Raw genomic sequence first — 24,134 nt, 5'->3', positions numbered from 1 at the left:
CTGGAAGTCCCGATGCGAATAAGAGCGACCAGATGGTGCTGACTGAGGGTGAGCTGAGGGACTGACGGGCAACAGCGGAGATGGGGTTGAGGAACTGGCTGGTTTGAGAGGAGGTGGAAGAGGGAGGCTGGAAGGGAACACAGAAAGACTTGGGCTGGATGGAACCAGCAGAGACACAGGAGATTCAGGCTTGCTGGTCTCTGGCTCGGGAGCAGGGCTGGAGACATCCTCCTCAGCGGGGCAGATGGTGAACAGGGATTCCTTATTATTCTTCAGCACCTACTGCACGAAAGTGGCAAAATCCTCTTTGGGACCGTTCGCTGGTAGGCGTGTGTCTAACACCGCTCGCTCAGGCCGGTGTAATAAAAAACACAGAGCGAGCGGTCTGGGAAGTGGGTAAGACACGCCAGATCAATGAAGTCCTTTGGTGTGGTCCTCCAGCGAACGGTTCAACTGCTCCAGGGTATAGGAGCTGGACAGCTGGTAAGGCCATACTGGGAGAGGGGAAAAACAGAAGAAAAAATAAAGAAAAACGCAGCTGAACTCACTTTTTAGGTACGCTATTCTGTCACATGTACTGGAGAATAAATCAAAGCGCACGACGAAGGAGATAGTTAAATAGTTCTTTTAATGATCCACAAGAGAAAAAAGGGCACATCCAAACATTAATCCAAATAATCGAACATCAATAGTGGACAAAGGAATAATGCACGGAGAACATAGACTTTTAAACACTGGTAAAGTAATCAGTGGGAAACAGAAACAGGTGTGGGGCTAATTAATTAAATAAACAAGAAAAGGAACATGACCAAATAAGTAAACTCAGAAAGAACAGAAATCCATAACTGTGACAGGAGAAAGGTGTTCTCTAAATATTATATCTATAAAAATGATTTAGGGAACCCAAAATGGTTTTTCTGTGGCATTGCTAAGAAAATCCCCTTTTGTAACCTTTATTTTTAAGAGTTACAGCACTCCAAATTCAGACTACCTAATTCCATTTCATAAAAACTAATGTAATATAAAACATGTTTTTATAAATATTTTTATTTTTTCTTCATCTTTCCTTTTTTATTATTTTGTTTTATTGATTTCCAACATATAATAGAAAGGTACTGAACAAATATAAACTACAGTTGATAACAAAAAAGAGGGGGAAAGTCTACAACTGGTTCATTAGACGCCCACGAGCTGATCTGGTAACACTGTGAGCATCAAGAGAAGTTAGTTGAAGAGGAAGAGAATCGCGATGGTGTTCACCTCAGCGGTTCTCCTGCTCCTGTCTGTGGGTTTATTCACAGTAACAGACGGTAAGTTTGCAACAAAAATAAATAAACTATTTAAACATGTATTTGAGTGGTTTACCGATGGCTGCAAAACTTTTTTTATTTATTAAATATTTTTTTATTTAACTTTTAAACGATGTTCACGTTATAAATTCCGTTCTATTGATTCTCTTGAATTTATCATATAATCGTATGGTCTTCTATGAAATTTGTCGCATTTTCTACTGTTCTTTTAGGTTTTTTTGATGACTGTGAGAGCTACTTCAACAGCGATAACGAGTATATGCCTTCGGAAAACTGCGGGTTTATGAAACACTGCTGTGGAAGCTGCGATAACAGATACTGCTGCTACTCTGAATCTTCAAGATTATCCGATTATGATCAAACAATGTGCACTATGTAAGGATTTTTAAGCCTTTTCTTTCTTAATACAATTGTCCATTAGACCCAAAAATTACAAATTACAGTTTTTATACACACTCACGTAATTCCAAACCAAAATGACATAGATATTTTCCTCTGTTCCGAACTGCTCTGTAAACATATCTGCAGAATACTTGTCTACGTTTTTAGCATATCAGATTAGGCATCATGTTATGTTTGTGTGTATATACGTAGTGATGTTAACTTTGTCAGTTATATTTGGGATTATTGTGTTATATGCAATATGTTACATCAGTTGTTCTCAAACATCTCACATCAAATACCCCTCTTAAAACGCGTGACTTTTACTGAGTCCTAGATTAAAAAGGTTTTACTTAAAAGGGGTTTAAAATACAATAAAATGTTTAAGTGGTATACATACCACAGTTTGTGAACCAATGTGGTTTACTTTACTCCATTTGACATGGGTGGTGATAATGAGAGCTGGTGTGTGTGTGCATGTCCGTAATGGCGCATGTGAATGTGTGTGAGTGTGTGTGAGTGCGTGCACTAAGGTTTTGAAAAAAAAATTATTGTATCTACTCTGTTGTTCTTATGTTGTTGGATATGATCCTGAGGACCCCCATGAAAACGAGATGTTTCATCTCATAGGGTTGATCCTCTAATAAATGTTTAAAAATAAATGTGACTTTCTTCTTTCAGATGAATCCAGTCAGAGTTATATCAAAAATGATCCTTGCTATTCCAAGCTATGTCGTTGTTGTCAGGGGTGTTGCAGTTCAACACTCCAAAAGTCGTCAAATAAAGCTTACGCATTCAGTAAAATATATTATTTTATATTTTATATCTGTTTTAGATCTTAGTCAAATTGTTGATTTAAATACAACTTCTAAATTTTTGAGGGGGTTAACCTGGCCCATGCAAGACGGAGTTAAAAAATGTTGTAACATATTTCATACATACACAATTTTTTTAGTGGCAATATTGCAATTTTAATTATGGATGCTGATTTGATATTGATGTTTTTAATAAATGAAATGGTAATTAATAACTTATTATTAGATTAAATTACAGATTAAATATACTAGAAGATGCTTTTTCTAATGCTTGTTACTTCATGTTTTTATCTGTCCAGTGGCAGAAACATTAGAACTGCCATTGGTTTATCAATAGCAGGGGTTGTGGTCTTCATCGTCTTGTTAATCACCTGCTGCTGCTGCCCCTGCTGCTGTATCTATCAAACGTGCAGAAAACCCAGACATAAGTGTTTAAGTGTTAAAGAAATACTTGAACAAAAACTGAAAATGTACTTGTCCTCAGGCCATTCAAGATGTAGATGAGTTTTGTTTCTTGATCAGAAAATATATATATATATTTTTTTTTCATTTTCTGGCTCACCATTGAATCCTCTGCAGTGAATGGGTGCCATCAGGATGAGAGTCCAAACAGCTGATAAAAACATTTCAATGATCCACAAGTATAGTCTACACAACTAATGTCTTGTGAGGCTTAAAATGTCTTTATAAGAAACAAGTCAATCCATCATTAATACACTTTATAACATTAAATTGTCACTTTTGGCCAAAATGCAAATCCTCTATCCATAATATTGCTATCTTCAGTAAAAAAAAGGGCCTTGTCTGAATCAGGAGAGAAATATGCACAGACCAATAATTTTTTACAAGTGAAAATAGTCAAAACAGTTCTAAACAAATATTTTGGTGGATTTTGATGAGAGATTTTGGACTTTTTCACAGGAAATATGGTTAATTTTGTCCAGAAGCGATGGTTTAAAGTAAAAAAAATGTCTTGATAGATTTGTTTCGTGGAAACGTGGCTTTTGTCTTCACAAGACATTAACTGATGGACTGGAGTCGTGTAGACTATGGACCATTGTGATGTTTTTATCAGCTGTTTGGACTCTCATTATGACGGCACCCATTCACTGCAGAGGATCACTGGTGATGTAATGCTAAATTTCCCCAAATCTGTTCTGATGAAGAAACAAACTCATGTCAAATATATGACAAATAAATGTTCAGCAAATGTTTATTTTTGGGTGAACTGTTCCATTAATGGGGATTATAAAAGATTCAGGGGGCTAACAAAATCTAATTATTAATTGATTTCTGTCTTGTTTTTTTTTTCCACAGCTGCGGTACAAACACATGTAACTACAGTCATGAATACACAATCCATTCAGCCACAGCCTATAATGCTGGGAGTCCAATCCCAACAATACCAACCAGTGCCGACTCAAGCAGGTTACGGGGGTCAGCCAATGCAGACAGGACCATATCAGGGACAGTCATATGCACCAGGACCCCCACCCTCGTATCACGTGGCCAGTAAGAACATCTAGTACTGGATAGACTGAGACCATATAGTATCTGGAGGCTGGTAAGATCTGCAAACATCTACCTGTTTTACAAAGAATAAAGTCGGTTTATTAGGATAGGACAATATTAGGCTGAGGTACAACTATTTGAAAATCTGGAATATGAGGGTGCAAAAAAATATAAATACGGAAAAAATCGTTTTTGAAGTTGTCCAAGTGAATTCTTAGCAATGCATACTACTAATCAAAAATTAAGTTTTGATATATTTACGGTAGCATAAAAGAAAAATTGATAATTTTGACCCATACAATATTTTTTTTGGCTAATGCTAAAAATATACCCCATTGACTTAAGACTTAAGGTTTTGTACTCCAGGATCACAAATAGGAGCCACCTAAAATGTGAGTGGAAGTCAAGAGCAAAAATATGTGGAAGCTTAAACTACCTAAACTTCTTTTTTATTGTCGCAGAACTATTTGTTCACATGCCAAGAATAAATCATTACGTAGCCATGTGTTAGCTTTTGAGAACATGATTGTGGTGACAGTGGGTGAGATGGTGTGACTGACTCACACAACAAAAAAAGAAACTTTACATTACATGAGAAATAAAGGGGGGGGGTCAATCCTATTTTTAATTACTGAACAACTGATTATTGTTTTCCAGCAGATCAGTTTTCTACTCCCTTCAGTCAGGCTGCATATGATGAAGATCAGATCATGTACGTTCTACAAGCACCGCTTCAACCAGCGCTTCTCACAGACCACACCTCACTTCACCCGCTATACAACCCTTATTACGTGGATTCACCAGAGACCAGTTAAAACCCCACTACACACATACACACACCCACACACCACCACACACACAAATGGCCAGTTATCAACTCTGGATTGTAGAGGGTTTCACATTCCCCCGCTTCTTCTACAGACTCTGGAAAGATTGTGTTGAGAATAAAAGTATTGTTGCTTCAATTTAGCTTAAACTTGCTTTCAATACTCTAGTCATTACCCACTGTTTGTTTGTATCTCTTCATTTTAACCAGATTTGCTCTCAGTGTTTTGACACCTTTTGTTGTATGGCCTTTTGTTTAATAGTCAATAAATGGCATCTTAAACTAATTGTTTAATGGTCAAAAGTTAATGCATCTTCTCTAACTGTGAAAACAATCCTTTGTACAATTTTATCGTAGTTTTTGAACATTATTCTACCAAATAAATCAACCAGTCACTGGCCAACTTCAGACTTACGGCGAATAAATAGCAGAAATCTTAAACTGAACTGCTCTCCATGTGATTAAACAATCTTGCACCATCTTAAGACTGTTTTTATTGTATATTTTGGATATACTCTTAAAGATTAAGGTTCTTCACTGGTCCACTGTATAGAGCAATACTCTAATGGAATTAGTGGGCTAAAGTCAGTCACACCTCCACCATTCCAGATAACACACATTTCATTCATAATATTATTAATACAGAAAAGATTTCTGTTTTTCTGATTTGCGTGAAATGTCTAATAAAAGTAGGTAAAACAAAATGATTATGTGGTCACTAACGCTGAGTTCAGACTGCAAAATGTTAGCCCTGATTTTTGCTCGCAGACAGGTTTTTGAGAAATTGCCGACAAATGCCCAAAATCACAGGCAAATCGGTGCTCGTTCACGCAAGTGATAATTCGCAGACAGCCATGGGATATTTGGCATGTTAAATATTTGAACCAATGCTTGCCAAGATAGTGATGCAGTGTGAAAAGAACAGTGACCCGACTACTTTGAAAATCGTGCAGTCTGAACTCGAATTCAGGCAAATTGGTTTAGTCTTGACTTCTGGTCGTGACAGTATTTGATGGGAAATCTGTTAATTGTCCAGTGCCAAATAAACACAGAGATGGACAGGAAAAGGTCAAAGCCATCAGGTGCCCAATTTAGAAAAAAAGGAAAAGAAGAAGAGGAGAAATGAGCTAAAGATAAAGGTATGCAACTTTTAATCGAAGGGTTAGTTGGTGGGTATAACTCAAGTTGCCTTTGGATACTTCACTCATACTGCGTATGAGGAAAAGCTTAATTTCCCTCGATGCTGAAGACTTTTTCAATACTGCAGTGCAACTGCACTGCCATTGGTTCAAACTGGAAAACTTTTTGAACCAATGACGGTGTTGCAAAGCTACGTGAGCCTGTGGCGATGCAGTGCGCCAAAACCCGCCAAAATGGGCATGAGTCTTGCCTCTCTGCGCTCATGGATTGCTTTCTACAATGAATGCCCTCCTGTCTTCTTCCTCCCGCGAGCCAGCTAGGAAGAGACAGTGGGGTAGAGGGGCTCAGTGCCCAGACTTGGGTGAGCCCACGCCTGCTCAGCACCCGCGTGCATCACCCTCTCCGATGAGAGAGCTGAGCTGTGATGGACGCCAAGCTTTCCACGTTCTCTCAATATGAGACAAGTCTGGTTGTGACACACCTGCCTTGCACAACCTCCGCATCACCATGGATTTGGCCCTGCAAGCCACAAAAGCCATGGACCTGGCCATCGAACGATCCATGGCCAACTTGATTGTGCTAGAGCGCCACCTCTGGCTCAACTTGATGGAGATCAAGGAGAAAGACGAAGTGGCCTTTCTCAACTTCTGGGGAAGTCGTTGCCTAGTGGTTAGAGAGTTTGACTCCTAACCCTAAGGTTGTGGGTTCGAATCCTGGGCCGGCAATACCACGACTTATGTGCCCTTGAGCAAGGCACTGAACCCCCAACTGCCCCCAGGCGCCGCAGCATAAATGGCTGCCCACTGCTCCGGGTGTGTGTTCACAGTGTGTGTGTGTGCACTTTGGATGGGTTAAATGCAGAGCACGAATTCTGAGTATGGGTCACCATACTTGGCTGAATGTCACGTCACTTTCACTTTCTACTTTCAATGCCCCAGTCTCTCCAACCAGTCTCTTCGGGCCTCCTGTAGATGGGTTCACTGAGCGTTTCACTGCAGCACAGAAGTCATCCCAGGCCATGTGACACTTCCTTCCCAAACACTCCAGATCAGCCTCTGCCTCGAGTCGCCCTCAGCATTAGAGCAAGCCTGCCCCTTCTACCTCCCAGGCAGCACCCCTAAGGAGCAGCATCGGCGAGCTCGCCCTGCTAAGCATGCTACCTTCCAAAAATGACAAGGTCCCGGCCAAAGATTGTGCTGGACTCGACCCCTCCAAAATCTTCCTGATCCTTTGGGAAGAAAGAGGAAGGGGCAAAGTCCCGCCACGGCCACCACTCACTGCAGTTCACCCGGAGACCCCCGCGTTTCCACGGGTTAAACCTTTTCTATGAATGCAGACTCTGCAATACTGGCTAAAACTCCGGGTCCAACCTCACACTTGGCGGCACTTCTGCTTTCGCATCAAGGTCAATTAGGCCTGTTTGGCAGCCTTGAAACCTTGGATGAACCCTGTTTGGTTCAGTTGTGGAATACCTCTGCAGGCAGTTTCCAGAAGGACGGTGCTCTCGACAGATGCGTCTATGTTGGGTTAGGGCACTTTGTGCAAGGGCAGACCAGCCTTCGGCTCACGGTCACATGAGGAGAGCCATCACCACATCAACTGCCTCGAGATGTTGGCAGTGGAACGAGCCCCTTCAGGCGTTCCTGAAGGGGATAGCATGTCAGTGGTGTCCTACATAAATCACCAAGGCGGCCTTTCATCCAACTGCCTCTGCGCACTGGCAAATCGCCTCTTGGAATGGGCATTACCCAGCTGTGATAGCTCAATGCAACACATATACCTGGCAGAACAAATCTGGGAGCAGACATTCTATCCTGGAGCAATGTCCCCCCAGATGGTTCTCAGAATCTGGGAGATCTTCGGGTAGGCAGAGGTCGACCTCTTCACCTCAGAAGGCAACTCTTATTGCCCAACCTATTTTTCAAAGGACTCAAATGCGCTGGCCCACAACTTACACTTTTACCCCGATCGCTCTGATCCCTCAGGTCATCAGACGAGTCAGGGAAGACAAGCACAGAGTCCTCCTGGTGACCCCACTCTAGAGGAGCCAAGTTTGGTCCTCAGAGCTATTCAGGCTCTCCACAAAAGCCCTGCATTTGTTAGCATTTTTGCTATTATTGCTGTGCTTATACAACAATAATTCATTTTTAACTAAATAAAACACATGATCTTATTTCACCATAATATTGTGCTTTGCAACAAAACTGTTACAAGTTCAGTTATTATTAATTTCCATCAGTTGGGTTAACATTAGGCCCTGTAATAAGCCAATGGAAATTTCCCAAATCTGTGTAATTATAATTTAAATCGGACTACTTTTAAAACTGTATTTCATAAAAAAACATCTCAGACATTACCTCAAAACGTTATGGGGTTTCTGTAACGACTGGGTGAAGGAGTGGCGGGAAGCAAGTGCGAGATTAATGAGATTTAATGAAGACAATAAGACAATACAAAACTGAGACACAAATAACGCTGGGAGGAATGCACAGTCCAAGATGGTGGTGAGGAATGACGAATCCGGAAGGCGGAGGTGAGTTGGCAGCAGGAGAGGGTGACACAGAAACTGTGGGGAAGCGAACCGAAGGTAAGTGGTGTTGCTTGGTAGTGGTAAGGATGGCTGAAGCGAAACAGTCGTTCCGAAGCTTTGTGAGATCCCGAAGCGCAGATGTGTCGAAACACTGATCCGAAGCGTGATTCGAAACACCCATGTCACGTGACTATGACCAAACGAAGCCTCGAAGTGTTTCACTAATTGTTTCAGCAGGTGTGGTCCGCCGAATCAGCGTTTGATTGGAACGGTCGGGAACAGACCACACAATCGCACATCTGTATAAAAGTGAAATAAACGCATTTTGACCTCGTGGGTTTTTGTGAGAGGAGTTTGACTTTGAGATAGCGGATTTTTGGTGATATAGTGACATAGTGCGATTTGATTAGTTATAGGCAATTTAGACTTACATTTAAATTTACACAACACATTGACTGAGAGGCTAGAGACAGACAGAGTATACATATAGTGACACATTAATAGATACATAGATATAAATATATATAGACAGCTAGATTAATAGATAGATACATATATAGATAGATTACAGATACATATATAAATACATATATTATAGATAGATACATATATAGATAGATTATAGATACATATATAAATACATATATTATAGATAGATACATATATAGATACATAGATTAAAGATACATATCTAGATACATAGATCGATTCATATATAGATAGATAGATTTGGATAGATAGATAAAATGGAAGCTCCCCAGAAGAGATGCCGTACATCTGTGGTGTGGGAGCATTTCCATTTAGAACCCCCAAATAAAGTGAGATGTGTGTATTGTGATCGGCAGCTAGCCTACTGCAAAAATACATCATCCATGATGCGCCATTTGAGGAGCATTCATCCTGCCATTTTGCAGGGTGCAGAGGATGGCATTCCCCCTGTACCTAGGCCTGCTACTGACACTGCTGGGCCATCTAAGCAAGGTATGCATTGTTTGGGATATAATTATAATTGAAATATAATTACAACCTTTTGGGACACTGTTTATAAAGTTTATAAGTTATATAAAGCACTGATTATAAACACTGGAAGGTTTCCAAATAATGAACCAGTAGGCTATACTTTTAATAGATGTGCACTAATTGAAGCTGTATTTTTCCAATGTATTTGTCTGAAAGTATGTTTTGTCTTCTCTTTTAAAAGTCAGACAGAGGGAATTGGATGAGGCTCTTATAAACATGGTGGTGAAGGATCTGCAGCCCTTCACCATCGTGGACGATGAGGGATTCAGGGCATTTGTGAACAAGCTTGATCCAAGCTATGTCCTCCCATCCCGGAAGGTGCTTAAAATAATGGTCAGCGAAAAGTACAACAAAGCCAAGGAGAAGACAATGGAGGACCTACAAAAGGCCGAATTTGTTAGCCTTACAGCTGACATGTGGTCCTCCATTAATATGGATGGATATCTTGGTGTGACTTGCCATTACATAACACCAGAGGCAAAAATGGCAACTGTTGCACTGGGTGTAAGGAGGTTTTACCAAACCCACACAGCCCAGCATCTCATGGAGGCTAAAGCCTTGCTAATGGCTGAGTGGGGAATAACCTCCAAAGTTCAGTGCATGGTGACTGACAATGCATCTAACATGATCCTAAGTGCCCAGCTACTCCACCTTCGCCATGTCCCATGTTTTGCTCATACTTTAAATTTGATTGTGAAAAAGGCACTAGATCAAACCCCAGTCATCAATGAAATACGCCAGAAGGCCAGAAAGATAGTGGGGTTGTTCAGATCCAGCTGCAAAGCAAAGGACAAGCTTGTGGAGATGCAGAGCTTGATGGGAAGACCAACTCTGAAACTGATACAGGAGGTTGACACGAGATGGAACAGCACATTTGACATGCTACAGCGCTTGTATGACCAACGTGAACCAGTGGCTGCTGCACTTTCCTACTTAAACAATGATACTGCTCCCCTGACAAGTATTGATTATGACATTATTGAACAATCATTGTCAATACTGCAACCATTCAAACTCGCAACAACAGAGATGTCAGAGGAAAAGAGAGTGTCTGCTTCAAAGCTTATACCACTGTACAGGATGTTGCAGCACAAGCTTGCACAGAAAAAAAGGAAATGCAACGCAGGAATCAACTTTTCAATTAGGTAGGCCACAATGACCATACTACCCATGTGATTGGCCATAACTGTCATATTATTGTCATTATTATAAATATGTGTTTCTCCTGTTTTGGCTCATAGGCTCACATCTGCAAGAAGGTCTGCACTCCAGATGTGGAGGTTATGAGAGTTTTAGAGCCTTGGCACTGGCTACACTGCTGGACCCAAGGTTCAAAAATGTGGCATTTGGAAATGCTGCCAAAGCCCAGGAAGCTGAAAAGCATATCATACTGGAGTGTGCTTCACTGATGCGTTCAAACACAAATCCTGGTGAGCAGTTTCAGTTTGTGTTATGTTATGTAATCTGAATCATGTAATATAATATATCCTTCGTATATGCCGTCAGTTTAGGATTTGTTACTAATTGCTGTTTTCATTTTTATTCAGACCCAGAAATGTCAACATCACACCCATCATCATCATCATCATCACCATCACCATCACCATCAACATCAACACCAGTAGAAACACAGGACAGTTTATGGGAACTTTTTGATACTCGCATCCATCAAACCAAGATGATACACAATGCTACAGCTGATGCCACAGTGGAAGTGAAAAAATACATCAACGATGCGTATTTGCCCAGAACTCATGATCCACTAACTTACTGGAAAGAGAGAGCAGTAATCTTTCCTCATTTGTATGTCCTTGCAAAAAAATATCTGTGTATGCCAGCAACAAGTGTCCCTTGTGAGAGGATTTTTTCAAAGGCTGGAGAAATTATCTGTAAAAAAAGAAGTAGGCTAAGTCCTTTCACAGCAGATAAATTAATATTTTTGAATAAAAATCTCTAAAAAAGTGAGACATTGTGGCTTGATTTCTTTTATTAATATTCATTTTTCATGACCAAAATAACATTATGCACACTGAGGAGCCTATAGGTTACAAGCTTCACATATTAGAACATTATAATAATAAAAAAACAACACATTTTTTTAATGGCTCGTCAAGGTTGTTTCAGATCAACACCTGCAAGTGACCACTAGGTGTCACCGTTGAGACGGGTGTCGGATTGATTCGAAGCCTCGAAACAATATGGCACATTTGGTTCAACTGTTTCATTGGTTCACGAGGCCTCGATTTTGCCATCACTAGGTAGTGGACGGGGCTCCGGGGAGACACGGACATCCAATGCAGAAACACACAACAAAGCAAGGCATAGGTTACAAACATGAAACAACGCTCTCACGAACACAAGACGCTAGACAAGCCAATATATAGGGATGAGTAATGATTGACAGCTGTTGCTGATGACAATTAACGGAGACGCCCACAAACTAATCAGTGCTGACGCGTAACACACAGACTTCACCCACAAAGTGCAAAACCCAGAGATCACGGTTTACCAACCGTGACAGTTTCAAATCAAAAAATTATTTTCTGTTACAGAACAGCGCATTGATTTCATACACGTCCACTTAAGAGGACATGAGGACTTAAATCATGTTTATCAGGGATTTTGGGAGACACAACAAGTGAATATGGAAATAAATTATACATCGATATTCCTATGAAATATTAGATGTTATTATTAAAATGTTGCCAATTATTACTCAAATTATTACACTTCTTTTTTCATTAAATGTTGCTCCAAGAACACATTAATATTCTAATTAGATACAGTGTATAGATATATTGCATTGAATGAGAATATTAATTTTATGGCCATTTTACCCACATACTGCATAAAGTAAAATCGTGAATCAATTAATTCCATTATATCTTTTATAACCTAGTTGAGAATCATCTTTATACACATTTTGGTTACAAAAAATCCTGAAACCCAAAAAGTTATTGATGATTGAAAAAATCACATTGTTTTTGCCTACATATAATTTCATGTCATTTTATTTTTTTAAAACAACTGTCCTAGTTTCCACAAGTTTTTTTTTTTACTATTTATTATGCTCTAAAAAAATGTGATGACATGAAAAAGGAGGATATATTGTTATAATAAAATACATTATTTCTTTCTCGCCCAGGGGGTAATTCAATGTAAAAGCCACTCCCCAGTGCTTGCGTGACGTTGATTAAAGAAAAAAGGGGACAAAGACTAAACTGGTTCATTAGACGCCCACGAGGCACGAGCTGATCTGGTAACACTGTGAGCATCAGTGTTGCCAGACGTACGATATTATCGTATTTGTACGATAATTTTTACCTCTGTACGATGTACGATCAATAATGAAAAAATCCCGTAATGTACGATAATTTCAGAATTTTATGAAAATTTAAATGATGGTAGTTGCAGTCATAGGGCTTCTTTACTCATACACGAAATCGGCTCATTACAGACACTAAATGCGTTCGTGTGCACCTGAGGGTGTTTTAAGAATGCAGGAGGGTGCCCTGCACTAGTTGCGGTCCATGACAGCAAGAACCCCTTCAACATCTGGCAACACGCAGGATTCCGATGACAGCGGCTCAGATGTGGTACATTTTACTAAAACCACGCAGAAACAGCTAAATTCCTTCTTCACTGGATGCGACGAAGCAAGTGTTAAAAATCATTTTTATATGTTTTAATATGCGCCGCGACGCAGACAGTCACTGAAAATAATGGGATAGTATTTTGTCTCACTGCTTCCGTCCAACAATAAGCCTTGTTATCTATTGTGTTAATTTGCAGGTCGTGTCAAAATGTTGTTGGTTTATAATAGATAAATAACTCTTTTGACTCGTGTACGATAATTTTCTTCCAAATACAATAATTTTGAACTTCTGGTACGATACTTGGGCATTTCCAATCTGGCAACACTGGTGAGCATCAAGAGAAGTTAGTTGAAGAGGAAAAGAAGCGCGATGGCGTTCACCTCAGCGGTTCTCCTGCTTCTGCCTGTGGGTTTATTCACGGTAACAGGCGGTAAGTTTATTACAATATAAAAAAAACAAACACTTTAAACATGCTTTTGGGCGGTTTACCGATGGTGCCAAGTACAAAAATCATTTATACAGCATTTGATTTATCAGTACTTTTTAAACGATGTTCACGTTATAAAGTCCGTTGTCTTGAATTCATCCTATCATCACATGGTCTTGACGGGTTTCCATCCAAAGTTGCGAATAACTTATGTGCAAAATTGGAATAAATCGCACAAAACATTTTCGAACAAGCAACGTTTCCATCCGAAGAGTCAAAGATGTAACGTATGACAGACACAGGATGTAAATGCAAGGCGTATTTATTGATAACAGCAAGGTCAGAATAACGAGCACAAACACAGGAGACACAGGCGGCGGACACAAGGCTGATGGTGGATGACGCAGGGACTTCGGTGGACAGCTGGTGGTGGTGCTCGATCCAGTGACGATCCCTTGAATCCCGGTGAGTGAGTAATCCACGTGAAGTAGTGTAATCCAGTGTTGCGAGACGATCCAACAACGAACGACGAAGACAGGAAGACTAGGCAGGAATAAGGACACAGGAACAGCACGGGAGCACACCGGGGAGAAAACAACGATCTGACAACATGAAACACCAGTTACTGAACTTATATAGGGACAAACAATTGAAACCAGCTGGCGCTGCTGATCATCGCTGATCAGTGATCACGCCCACACACACACACACACACACACACACACAACAGCACGCAAGACAAAAGAGAGATAGTGAATACATGAACCGTGACAAAAAAAGAACAAAATCGTCACTTCCTGATAAACGGGCACTATACATCACTAAGAAAACTAGAAGAAGCTACTGAATATAATTATTAATTATCTGCATAATTGCATTTATATATTCAGGATTTATACATATTTTCAGATTCATTTCCTTTTATTCAGATTTATGACTTTATATTCAGATTAACTTTGTTCACAATTTACATTTATATATTCAGATTTACTAATATATATTCAGACTTATAAATATATATTAATATTTACTGTTATTATATTCATAATCTATATTTATATGTTCAGATTTATGTCTGTATGTTCAAATTTATAAATTTATATTCAAATATACATTTATACATTCAGACTTGTAACTATATATTAGTTTACATTTATATATTAGACATAATATATTCAGTCTTATAATTATATTATTTTAGGGAGTACTAGAACATGCTTGCATGCATTTACTATGTACAGATATGAATTATGCAAATTTTTTATTTTTTTATTTAATTATATCATAATAACATGAATTGCAGTGAAACTGTTATACAGTTGAATTTATTTATAAAGTGCTATATGGAGTGGCGGTTTCTCCATTTGGGCGATTGGGCGACGCACCACCAAAGGAAAGAGAGGGATTTTTTTTTTCTTTTCAAGCACAGTGTTACGCTAGCTTTCACTATTCTAGACTGTTTTTGCTGCCTCTAAATAGTCAAATCAGCGTCGAGTCGCGTTCTGTGTAGTACCGCCCCTTTTTGGGCGATTTCTGTCAAACTGAATTGCCCAGAGTGCTCTCAATAGACTTCCATTCAAAGATCTTTTTTTTCGAACTGCAGCCACTGCAATGCAATCTCAATGAGTTCCGGGAGGGCTCGCCCTAACGTGCTTTCGTCATCGTGCGTAACCTTAACTTGTGCAACTACTGGTGGGAACAGTGACATCCAATAATATTTATTTATAATTTATTTATTTATTTATTTATCTATTTTTAATTTTAACAACAAGGAAAAAATTAAAAACTACTTTAATATCTTTATCAAATGTGAAAAAAACAACAACAAAAACAAAAAAAAAACAGACGGGGACAGCTATGCAAATTCAGTTGTCAGCTGAACTTGATCAACATCACGGCGAACGTTACCTCAGCGCAGATTAATATCGTGTCACTGAAAGAAATACCATTCATTCGTTGTAGCAATAAAGATAAATTGGCAATTAAAGAATTAGGACAACCAAGACCAAATTTAAACATCAAACAAGTATCTACAAAGGGCGGGAGGTCGTATAAACAAGTATTTTCGAGGAAGTGGTATGAGCAGAGAAAAAGGCTAGCCGGTGTTCTGTCGATTTGTGCTGCCTTGTCGAAAAATGCTACCTCCCATTAAAACCAATGGTAGCATAATTCGATAGCGAAAAGTGTTACCTATCAGATTTTGCTTCATGCATGATATTAATAAGGTGTGAGGCTTTATTAACATGTACACCTACCCCAACCCTAAACCTACCCTTACAGTATGATAAATACAGTGTTGGTAGCATAATCTGATAGGTAGCATTATTTGTCAGAACACCGGCTGCGAAGTAGCTGACGCTTTATTCTGCAAATTTACAGCTGCATTTTGTTACATCGCGAGAGCATGACGGACATTGTATGGACAACTACAGGTGTCACCGAAATGCATCATCTCTCGGAGAAGGTGAAAAAACACGAAAAAGCAAAGATGCATATGGATAAGTAGGGAGCAGTGTAATGTAAGGGGAAAAAATAAGTAAGCAGTGTAATGTAAGTGAGGAATGTGATATAAATGAGCAGTAATATAAGCGAGTTGTGTAAACAGTGATTTATGTGACTTCAATTAACGTTATTTCTTATTAAACCTTCTTATTGAAATCGAAGTAAAACGTTTTTTTTTGGAAAACCACGTCCTGGTGTCAGTCTTCAATTGCTGCTGCTGTTAACATGCATATAAAAACATAAGGAGAGCAAGAGATTGATTCCTAATGTTAGTTTATTTTTAATTAATCCTATAGTAGTTCAGTTCCCTTTACATCTTTAACTAGCTGTTAATATATCAATTGAATGGGTGAACTATCCTCATTAATCGAGCAAACGTGCCCCCCCCCCCCCCCCCCCCCCGAAAGAACTGGCAGGAGCCGCCACTGGCTATATGTATCAAAACCGATGCAAACTCATTGTTTGCCAGCAGGAGTCGCTGTTGGAGTGGTACAGATCAAGGTTTCTCCGGGAACAGCTCCACACACAGCAGCTTTTTGCAAAAAAAAACAAAAAAAAAAAACACCTTTTTTTCCCAGACATTTATCAGACATTACATGCAAGATTGAATTAAAATGACATAAATTTTTCTGAAGTCGGTGTCTTTCAGAAATAAAGTGATATAAAAACACCTGCACTCAATGTACGGTAAATTTAAATTCTTCCCTTGATCAGTTTGAAGAATTGATTCATCCCCCAATAATACAAATCTCGGGTCATATGGAAGCTTAACATTAGTAATTTTGTCAATAGTTTGTATTATATTTCTCTAATAAATCTTAAGTTCAGAAAAAGTCCAAAACATATGCAATAATGTACCCTCCTCTGTTTTACATAGGGCAACGTTCTGAATACAAATCACTGATCTGTATTAGCAGTTGGGGGTTCGGTGCCTTGCTCAAGGGAAGGGAAGGGAATGATAAGGATAATTATATATGCATACCACTTTCTGAAACAACCTTACACAGTTTTGATAACGTTAATAATGTACACACTGTTAACGTAGCATGCCTATGATGATGTAATGCCGACTGCACACATACACATGCTTAGTCTTGGGATTCCAAAACTTCCCTTGATCATCCTCAGAACTTATTGCTTGTAGCCATTTTGTCCTCCTTTCCGGTTCTGTATGTTTATTAGGAAGGATGTAAAACTTCAATTCATAATTGTTAGTTTATTGGAGGTACAGATAACGACACAGCAGCTCTTCGACATGATTGTCCCGTGTATTTCAATTGTCACCAAGGCAATGTTTTCCCCCACGGGCTAAATTCACATCACGTGACGGGGCGTTCCCGGGGGCGTTCCCATACCAACCGTCTGTATGTATGGTTCTTTAGACTAGTGCTGTTCGATTCCGGATTTTTTGGAATCGATTCCAATTCCTGATTCTTGTTTCTGGAATCGAAAGAATCGATTCCAAGAATCGAATTATACGTATTGCGAAACACACGTATACATACACTTATGTATGTGGGTAGATACATAGGGATATACATATATTTAATCCAGGATCATAAAACTATAGCTAAAATTCCTGTTAAATTCTAAAAGCATTTTGTTCAGGAACAGACTCATGCACACGATTTTAGATTTCGTTGGGTCAGTCGCTGATTGCCTACACAATGCTGAAGTATTCATCCTACTCTAAATCATACTCTCTGTTTCACGACTGGATCCATTTATTTAGTTTGAACTTTATTTCTTGTTGACAAATGAAATCGGCTACATGGGCGCGGTTTGTGTTTGAAAAAAATCATAAACAAGAGTCGATTTGGAATCGACTCTTAATTCCCAACGCCTCGGAATCGATTCTTCTTTCCCAGCCCAAATTTAGACGCCCACTGTGAGCATCAAAGAGAAGTTAGTTGAAGAGGAAGAGCAGCGCGATGGCGTCCGCCTCAGCGGTTCTTCTGTTCCTGTCTGCGGGTTTATTCACGGTAACAGACGGTAAGTTTGTTACAAAATTAAAGAAACACTTTAAACATGCATTTGGGCGGTTTACGGATGGCGCCAAGTACAAAAATCATTTATACAGCACTTGATTTATCGGGACTTTTTAAACGATGTTCACGTTTTAAGGTCCATATTGTTCTTTTAGGTTTTGGAGATGTCTGTAAGAGCTACTTCACCAGTGATAACGTGTACAGATCTTCGATTAACTGCGGGATTTGGGAGCACTGCTGTGGAAGCTGCGATAACAGATACTGCTGCTCCTCTGAATCTTCGAAGTTATCCGATCATGTGCAAGATTTGTGCACTATGTAAGGATTTTCTTTCTTAACACAATTGTCCGTGAGACCCAAAAGTTACTTTTTATACACCCTCACGTAATTCCAAACCAAAATGGTTTAAATCTTAAGAAATTACATATATATTTGGATCAGTTAATGCTTTAATTTCCGTCATCATCCATAGCTGTGATCTACTGATAAATCTGTGAACTGAGACATTGTACAATCCGGAGATTTAGGGTTTCACTCACCCTCTAAGCATCCTAGGTGTATGTGACTTTCTTCTTTCAGACGAATCCAGTCTGATTAATATTAAAAGTTATCCTGTCAGGGCCTTCAGTAAGCAACTATTAACTACATACCCTTACACATCTATCTTACACACCTCTGTAAAAGCTACTATGCCATATGCATTTAATTTGCGTATTATGCAGCACACAGGCTCTCAACGACAATGACAGCTGATCAATGATTTCAACAGTAGACTAGATGGGGGTGGGTTAAATTCAGAGAAAATTTCCCTACATGGATCAGTAAAAGTAATCCATCAATACATGATTCACTACGAACAGTCACGTCACTCTAAAATGACGACGCGCTCACAGCAGCAGAACTGTACAAATGCTGGACATCCACACACCCCACCACAGTATTATCAACCACCACTTACACCTCCATAACAATGTGCATGAATCAATACTCGGCAAATAATAAAGCACTCACCTGTCACTTGTAAATAAAGTCAGTTCGTCTGTCATTCCATGTCCCTTTACTCGTATTAAAAAAATAAACATGGCCAAATAACTTTTTATGCTAGCTGTTAGCCACTCATTGATGCATTCTTTAAAATGGCGCACAAAACCATTGTTAGTGAATTCAGTTGAAGTAGTTTATCCTTCAGTTATTCCTCTTTTGTTTGCAAAAGAGCGCATTGGATAAAGGCAGATCTGGTGTAGAGGCACCTGTGACAGTGGCTTGGAAATTCCCAACTTAACGATGGATGCAGTGTTGCCAAATTGGGCTATGTGATGAGTGGGGCTGGGCTGAGAGCCGTGGGAATGGAGCGAGGCCGGTGGGGTGATTGGAAATGAGCGACACCTGTGACACTCACCAGTCTCGAGTCCCACGGAGGAGATAAGAAGGATATAAAAGAAGAGCGACGACAGTGAAGGACGAGAGACGACCAGGCCTGGGCTTCATTTTGTGTTTGGTTTACTAACTGTTACTAAAGCTCATTACAAATCAGATTCGATGACTTTGAACAAAAGGGAAGCATTATCTGTAGTACTGGCCCGGTTATTACAGTCTTTTTTTAATGTAGGACCTTCCAGTTCGACCTCAACGAAACTAATCATAGGTCATTTTGTGGACATTACACAAATGAAAATGATACCTAAATAATATTTTTTTTTACAAAATTTTATTTTTTATAGGGCAAGCAGAGAAGGCCCTGCTGGCACTGATGACCCACCACTGCCTGAGATGCTTCATAGGTGAGTAAAACACAAGTTAATTTTCATTTTTGGGTGAATTAATCCTTTAATATCCTTTAATTAATCCTTAATAATATCTTCTGAGGTTGTAGTTTTTTCACTGAAATGTCTTGTTTTTGTTATGTTTGCATTGTTTGTTTTTGCATTGTTTTTGTCAATTTAAAGCTAAGGCAGGAGAGAAGTAGTATGATGCGACTTCTACATTTTTGAGGGTGTTAACGTGGCGACCCAGGCAAGACGGGGCTTGATCAAAGGAGTTAAAAACTGTTCTAAGAAATATTTTAAAGGAACAAATGTTTTTTTTTTTTTTTTTTTGGCAATGTTTTCAATATTGACCCAATAGTGATGGTTTGAAACCTGATTTGATAATACTGTTTATAATGATATTATGTTTTTAATAATCTAATCTAAGCACAAAGCAAACTAACCAGTGTGTTTTATTGAAACCAGAGTGGTTGCATTAAATTAATCAAAAAATAAAATGTTAATTAGTAACATTTTAATATAAATAAGATTTATAGATTCAATTATAGATCAAATATACTAGAATATGCTATTTCTAATGCTTGTAACTTCATGTTTTTATCTGTCCAGCAGCAAATACAGTATTGCCATTACTGTATCAATAGTAGGGCCTGTGGTCCTCATCATCTTTTTCTTCATCTGCTGCTGCTGCTGCCCCTGCTGCTGTATCTATCAAACATGCGTAAAACCCAGACGTAAGTGTTTAAGAGTTAATGAAATACTTTAACAAAAACTGAAAATGTACTTGTCCTCAGGCCATTCAAGATGTAGATGAATTTAGTTTCTTGATCCGAATAGATTTAGAGAAATTTTATCACTGCCTCACCACCGAATCCTCTGCAGTGAATGGGTGTTGTCAAAATGAGTCCAAACAGCTGATAAAAACATCACAATGATCCACAAGTACAGGTGCATCTCAGTAAATAAGAATGTTGTGGAAAAGTTCATTTATTTCAGTTATTCAACTCAAATTATGAAACTTGTGTAAATAAAGTTCAATGCACACAGACTGAAGTAGTTTAAGTTTTTGGTTATTTTAATTGTGGTATTTACTCACATTTAACAAAAACCCACAATTTCACTATCTCAACCAATTAGAATATTGTGAAATGCGAATCAGCTAATCAACTCAAAACACCTGCAAAGGTTTCCTGAGCCTTCAAAATGGTCTCTCAGTTTGGTTCACTAGGCTACACAATCATGGGGAAGACTGCTGATCTGACAGTTGTCCAGAAGACAATCACTGACACCCTTCACAAGGAGCCACAAACATTCATTGCTAAAGAAGCTGGCTGTTCACAGAGTGCTGTATCCAAGCATGTTAACCGAAAGTTGAGTGGAAGGAAAACTGTGGAAGAAAAAGATGCACAACCAACCGAGAGAACTGCAGCTTTATGAGGATTGTCAAGTAAAATCTATTCAATAATTTGAGTGAACTTCACAATGAATGGACTGAGGCTGGAGTCAAGGCATCAAGAGCCACCACACACAGACGTATCGAGGAATTTGCTGAACCACAGACAACTTCAGAGGTGTCTTACCTGGACTAAATAGAAGAACTGGTCTGTTGCCCAGTAGTCCAAAGTCCAAGGTAAAATGACCATGGTATTGGTGTGCTAGACTTGCCAGCAAACTCACCAGACCTGAACCCCAGAGTGAATCTATGGGCTATTGTCAAGAGGAAAATGAGAAACAAGAGACCAAAAAATGCAGATGAGCTTCCATACCACCTCAGCAGTGCCACAAACTGATCACCTCCATGCCACGCAGAATTGAGGCAGTAATTAAAGCAAAAGGATGTACAGTAAATGATCATACTTTACAGAAGGCTAGCAATTCACTAAAAATGTGAAAAAAAACTAAAAAATTACTTATTGGCCTAACTTGTTAAGATAGTGAATTGGTGGGTTTTTGTTAAATGTGAGCCAAAATCATCAGAATTAAAAGAACCAAAGACTAAAACTACTTCAGTCTGTTTGCACTGAATTCATTTAGTAAATGAATTTCACAATTTGTGTTGATTTACTGAAAGAAATGAACTTTTCCATGACATTCTAATGTATTGAGATGCACCTGTAGTTTACACAACTCCAGTCCATTAACTAGTGAGGCTAAAATGTTAAGAAACAAATCAATCAATAAGATGCTTTATAACTTTAATTTGTCACTTTTGGCCAAAATGCAAGTCCTCTATCCATAATATTGCTATCTCCAGTAAAAAAAAAAGTAATTATAATGAATGCATAATACATTATAAAATAGTTCAAAGCACATGTGTCAAACATTCATCTGATCTGATATCTGATCTTATGGCTGTTTGAGAGAATTTCTTTACTGTTATTATTATTATAACTACTACTTATAATTGGTCTTTGACCGCTTTAAGTAGCATCAGAACAAATGGCAAGATATGAGACTTTATATATTATAATCCATCGTAAATGTGGATGCAACATGTTCATTGTGTTATAAATCATCATTCTCTTAAAAGCTATAACCACAAATAAGTTAATATTATAGTATATTAAAACTGTTCTTATGAATATTCATGAGATGATACAACATATTATAAGGCTTTTTATAATGCATTATGTATTCATTATAATTCCTTAAGAATACACTTATAATGAAAGTGTAACCAAAGAAAAGCTCTTGCACAGACCAATCATTGTTTACAAGTTCTAAACCAATATGTTGGTGGATTTTGATGTGAGACTTTGGACTTTTTTACAGGAGAAAATGCTGTTATGGTTAATTTTGCCCAGAAGCGATGGTTTAAAGTAAAAAATGTCTTTGATAGATTTTTTTCTTGGAAACGTGTGGCTTTTGTCTTCACAAAACATTAACTGATGGACTGGAGTGCTGTGGACTGCTTGTGGATCATTGTGATGTTTTTATCAGCTGTTTGGACTCTCATCCTGACGGCACCCATTCACTACAGAGGATGCACTGGTGATGTAATGTTAAATTTCTCCAAATCTGTTCTGATAAAGAAACGAACTCCTCTACATTCTTCATGACGAGTAAATGTTCTGCAGATGTTTATTTTTGGGTGAACTGTTCCATTAATAGGGTTTATAAATGATTCAGGATGCTAATTATTGAATTAATTGATTTCTGTCTTGTTTTTTTTTTCCACAGCTGCGGTACAAACACATGTAACTACAGTCATGAATACACAATCCATTCAGCCACAGCCTGTAATGCAGGGAGGCCAGTACCCACAATACCAACCACTGCCGACTCAACCAGGTTATTGGGGTCAGCCTATGCAGACAGGACCGTATCAGGGACAGTCAAATGCACCAGAACCCCCACCCTCGTATGACATGGCCAGTAAGAACACCTAGTACTGGATAGACAGACTATATAGTAGTCTTTTCTGTGAAAGTAACTAGTGTCTTTTACTGTTTCCAGCGAGTCCTGGATATCCCACTATTCAGGGTGCATATAATGGAGGCCAGGCCATGTACCCCATGCAGCCGCCTGCCCAGCCGGTTCATGCTCCTATGCTTTCAGAGACATCGAAACAGCCGGCTTACAACCCCGCCTACATGTAGCCACCAAACACCGGTTACTAAACCGCAACCGTGTGTCAAATCAGTCATTGCTGAGTCATTGAGTTTGACGCACTTTCGCAAGGCAGTAAGAATGTGCATTATACAAGACTATTTGATGTGCTATGGTCAGGGTTATTACCGTTTTTAATTTTAGTTATTTAGTTTTATTTCAATTTCTTTCATTTTTGTAAAAAATAAATAAAACAAAGATTACTATAGAAAGTTTTACATGAAAATGTACAAGCAATGAGTGAAAATAGTTTCACACATTTAAAAAAAAATGCAGTTTAAGTTTTTATTAGGGTTTTCTGCCTTCGGTATTAATTATTCTGGTATACACTAATATACAATATAAAATTAAATATACTAAAAAGACAATTTATGTTAAGATTATTTTAATTATTTTTGTTAGTTAATATTCCTTAGTTACAGCTCATGTAATTCTGTTATTGAGTTTTCATATTAAGTTTTATGTAGACCACAAATGTTTTTTTTCCTAAATTTCAAATGGCAGGAAGTGTGATTCTATTTAAAGAAAGTGTCAGCAAGTTTTACTTTTTTTTTTTCCTTTGAGGGTATAAATGCAACTGTGTTTGAATAACAATGAGTGTCACAAAATTTTCACAATTATGTCATGAGTCCCACTGACGTTCTGTACCAACAAGTTTAAATCCACACATTCGCGTTTAAGCACAGAATGGCTGTTAAGGTAGGAAAAATGG

General features: G+C 38.6%; 2 protein-coding genes across 2 annotated transcripts; both read left to right on the top strand.

Annotated features, from left to right (window-relative positions):
• Positions 1 to 1,141: 1,141 nt before the first annotated feature.
• LOC132131369 (protein shisa-5-like) lies at positions 1,142 to 3,089 on the top strand. Its single transcript, XM_059543392.1, has 4 exons — positions 1,142 to 1,310; positions 1,523 to 1,685; positions 1,905 to 1,917; positions 2,762 to 3,089. The coding sequence occupies exons 1-4, from the start codon at positions 1,250 to 1,252 to the stop codon at positions 3,008 to 3,010; spliced, it is 486 nt and encodes a 161-aa protein (XP_059399375.1). The 5' UTR covers positions 1,142 to 1,249; the 3' UTR covers positions 3,011 to 3,089.
• Positions 1,158 to 23,784, top strand: LOC132131958 (protein shisa-5-like). The gene is made up of 7 exons (XM_059544158.1): positions 1,158 to 1,223; positions 17,987 to 18,051; positions 18,203 to 18,365; positions 19,769 to 19,828; positions 20,423 to 20,547; positions 22,994 to 23,188; positions 23,270 to 23,784. Exons 2-7 carry the CDS (start codon positions 17,991 to 17,993, stop codon positions 23,410 to 23,412), a joined length of 747 nt encoding a protein of 248 aa, XP_059400141.1. The 5' UTR covers positions 1,158 to 1,223; positions 17,987 to 17,990; the 3' UTR covers positions 23,413 to 23,784.
• Positions 23,785 to 24,134: the final 350 nt, after the last annotated feature.

Source organism: Carassius carassius, chromosome 48 (genome assembly GCF_963082965.1).
Source record: "Carassius carassius chromosome 48, fCarCar2.1, whole genome shotgun sequence".
Lineage (NCBI taxonomy): Eukaryota > Metazoa > Chordata > Actinopteri > Cypriniformes > Cyprinidae > Carassius > Carassius carassius.
Note: the sequence above shows the minus strand (reverse complement) of the source record. Positions and strands in the feature narration are given on the sequence as shown.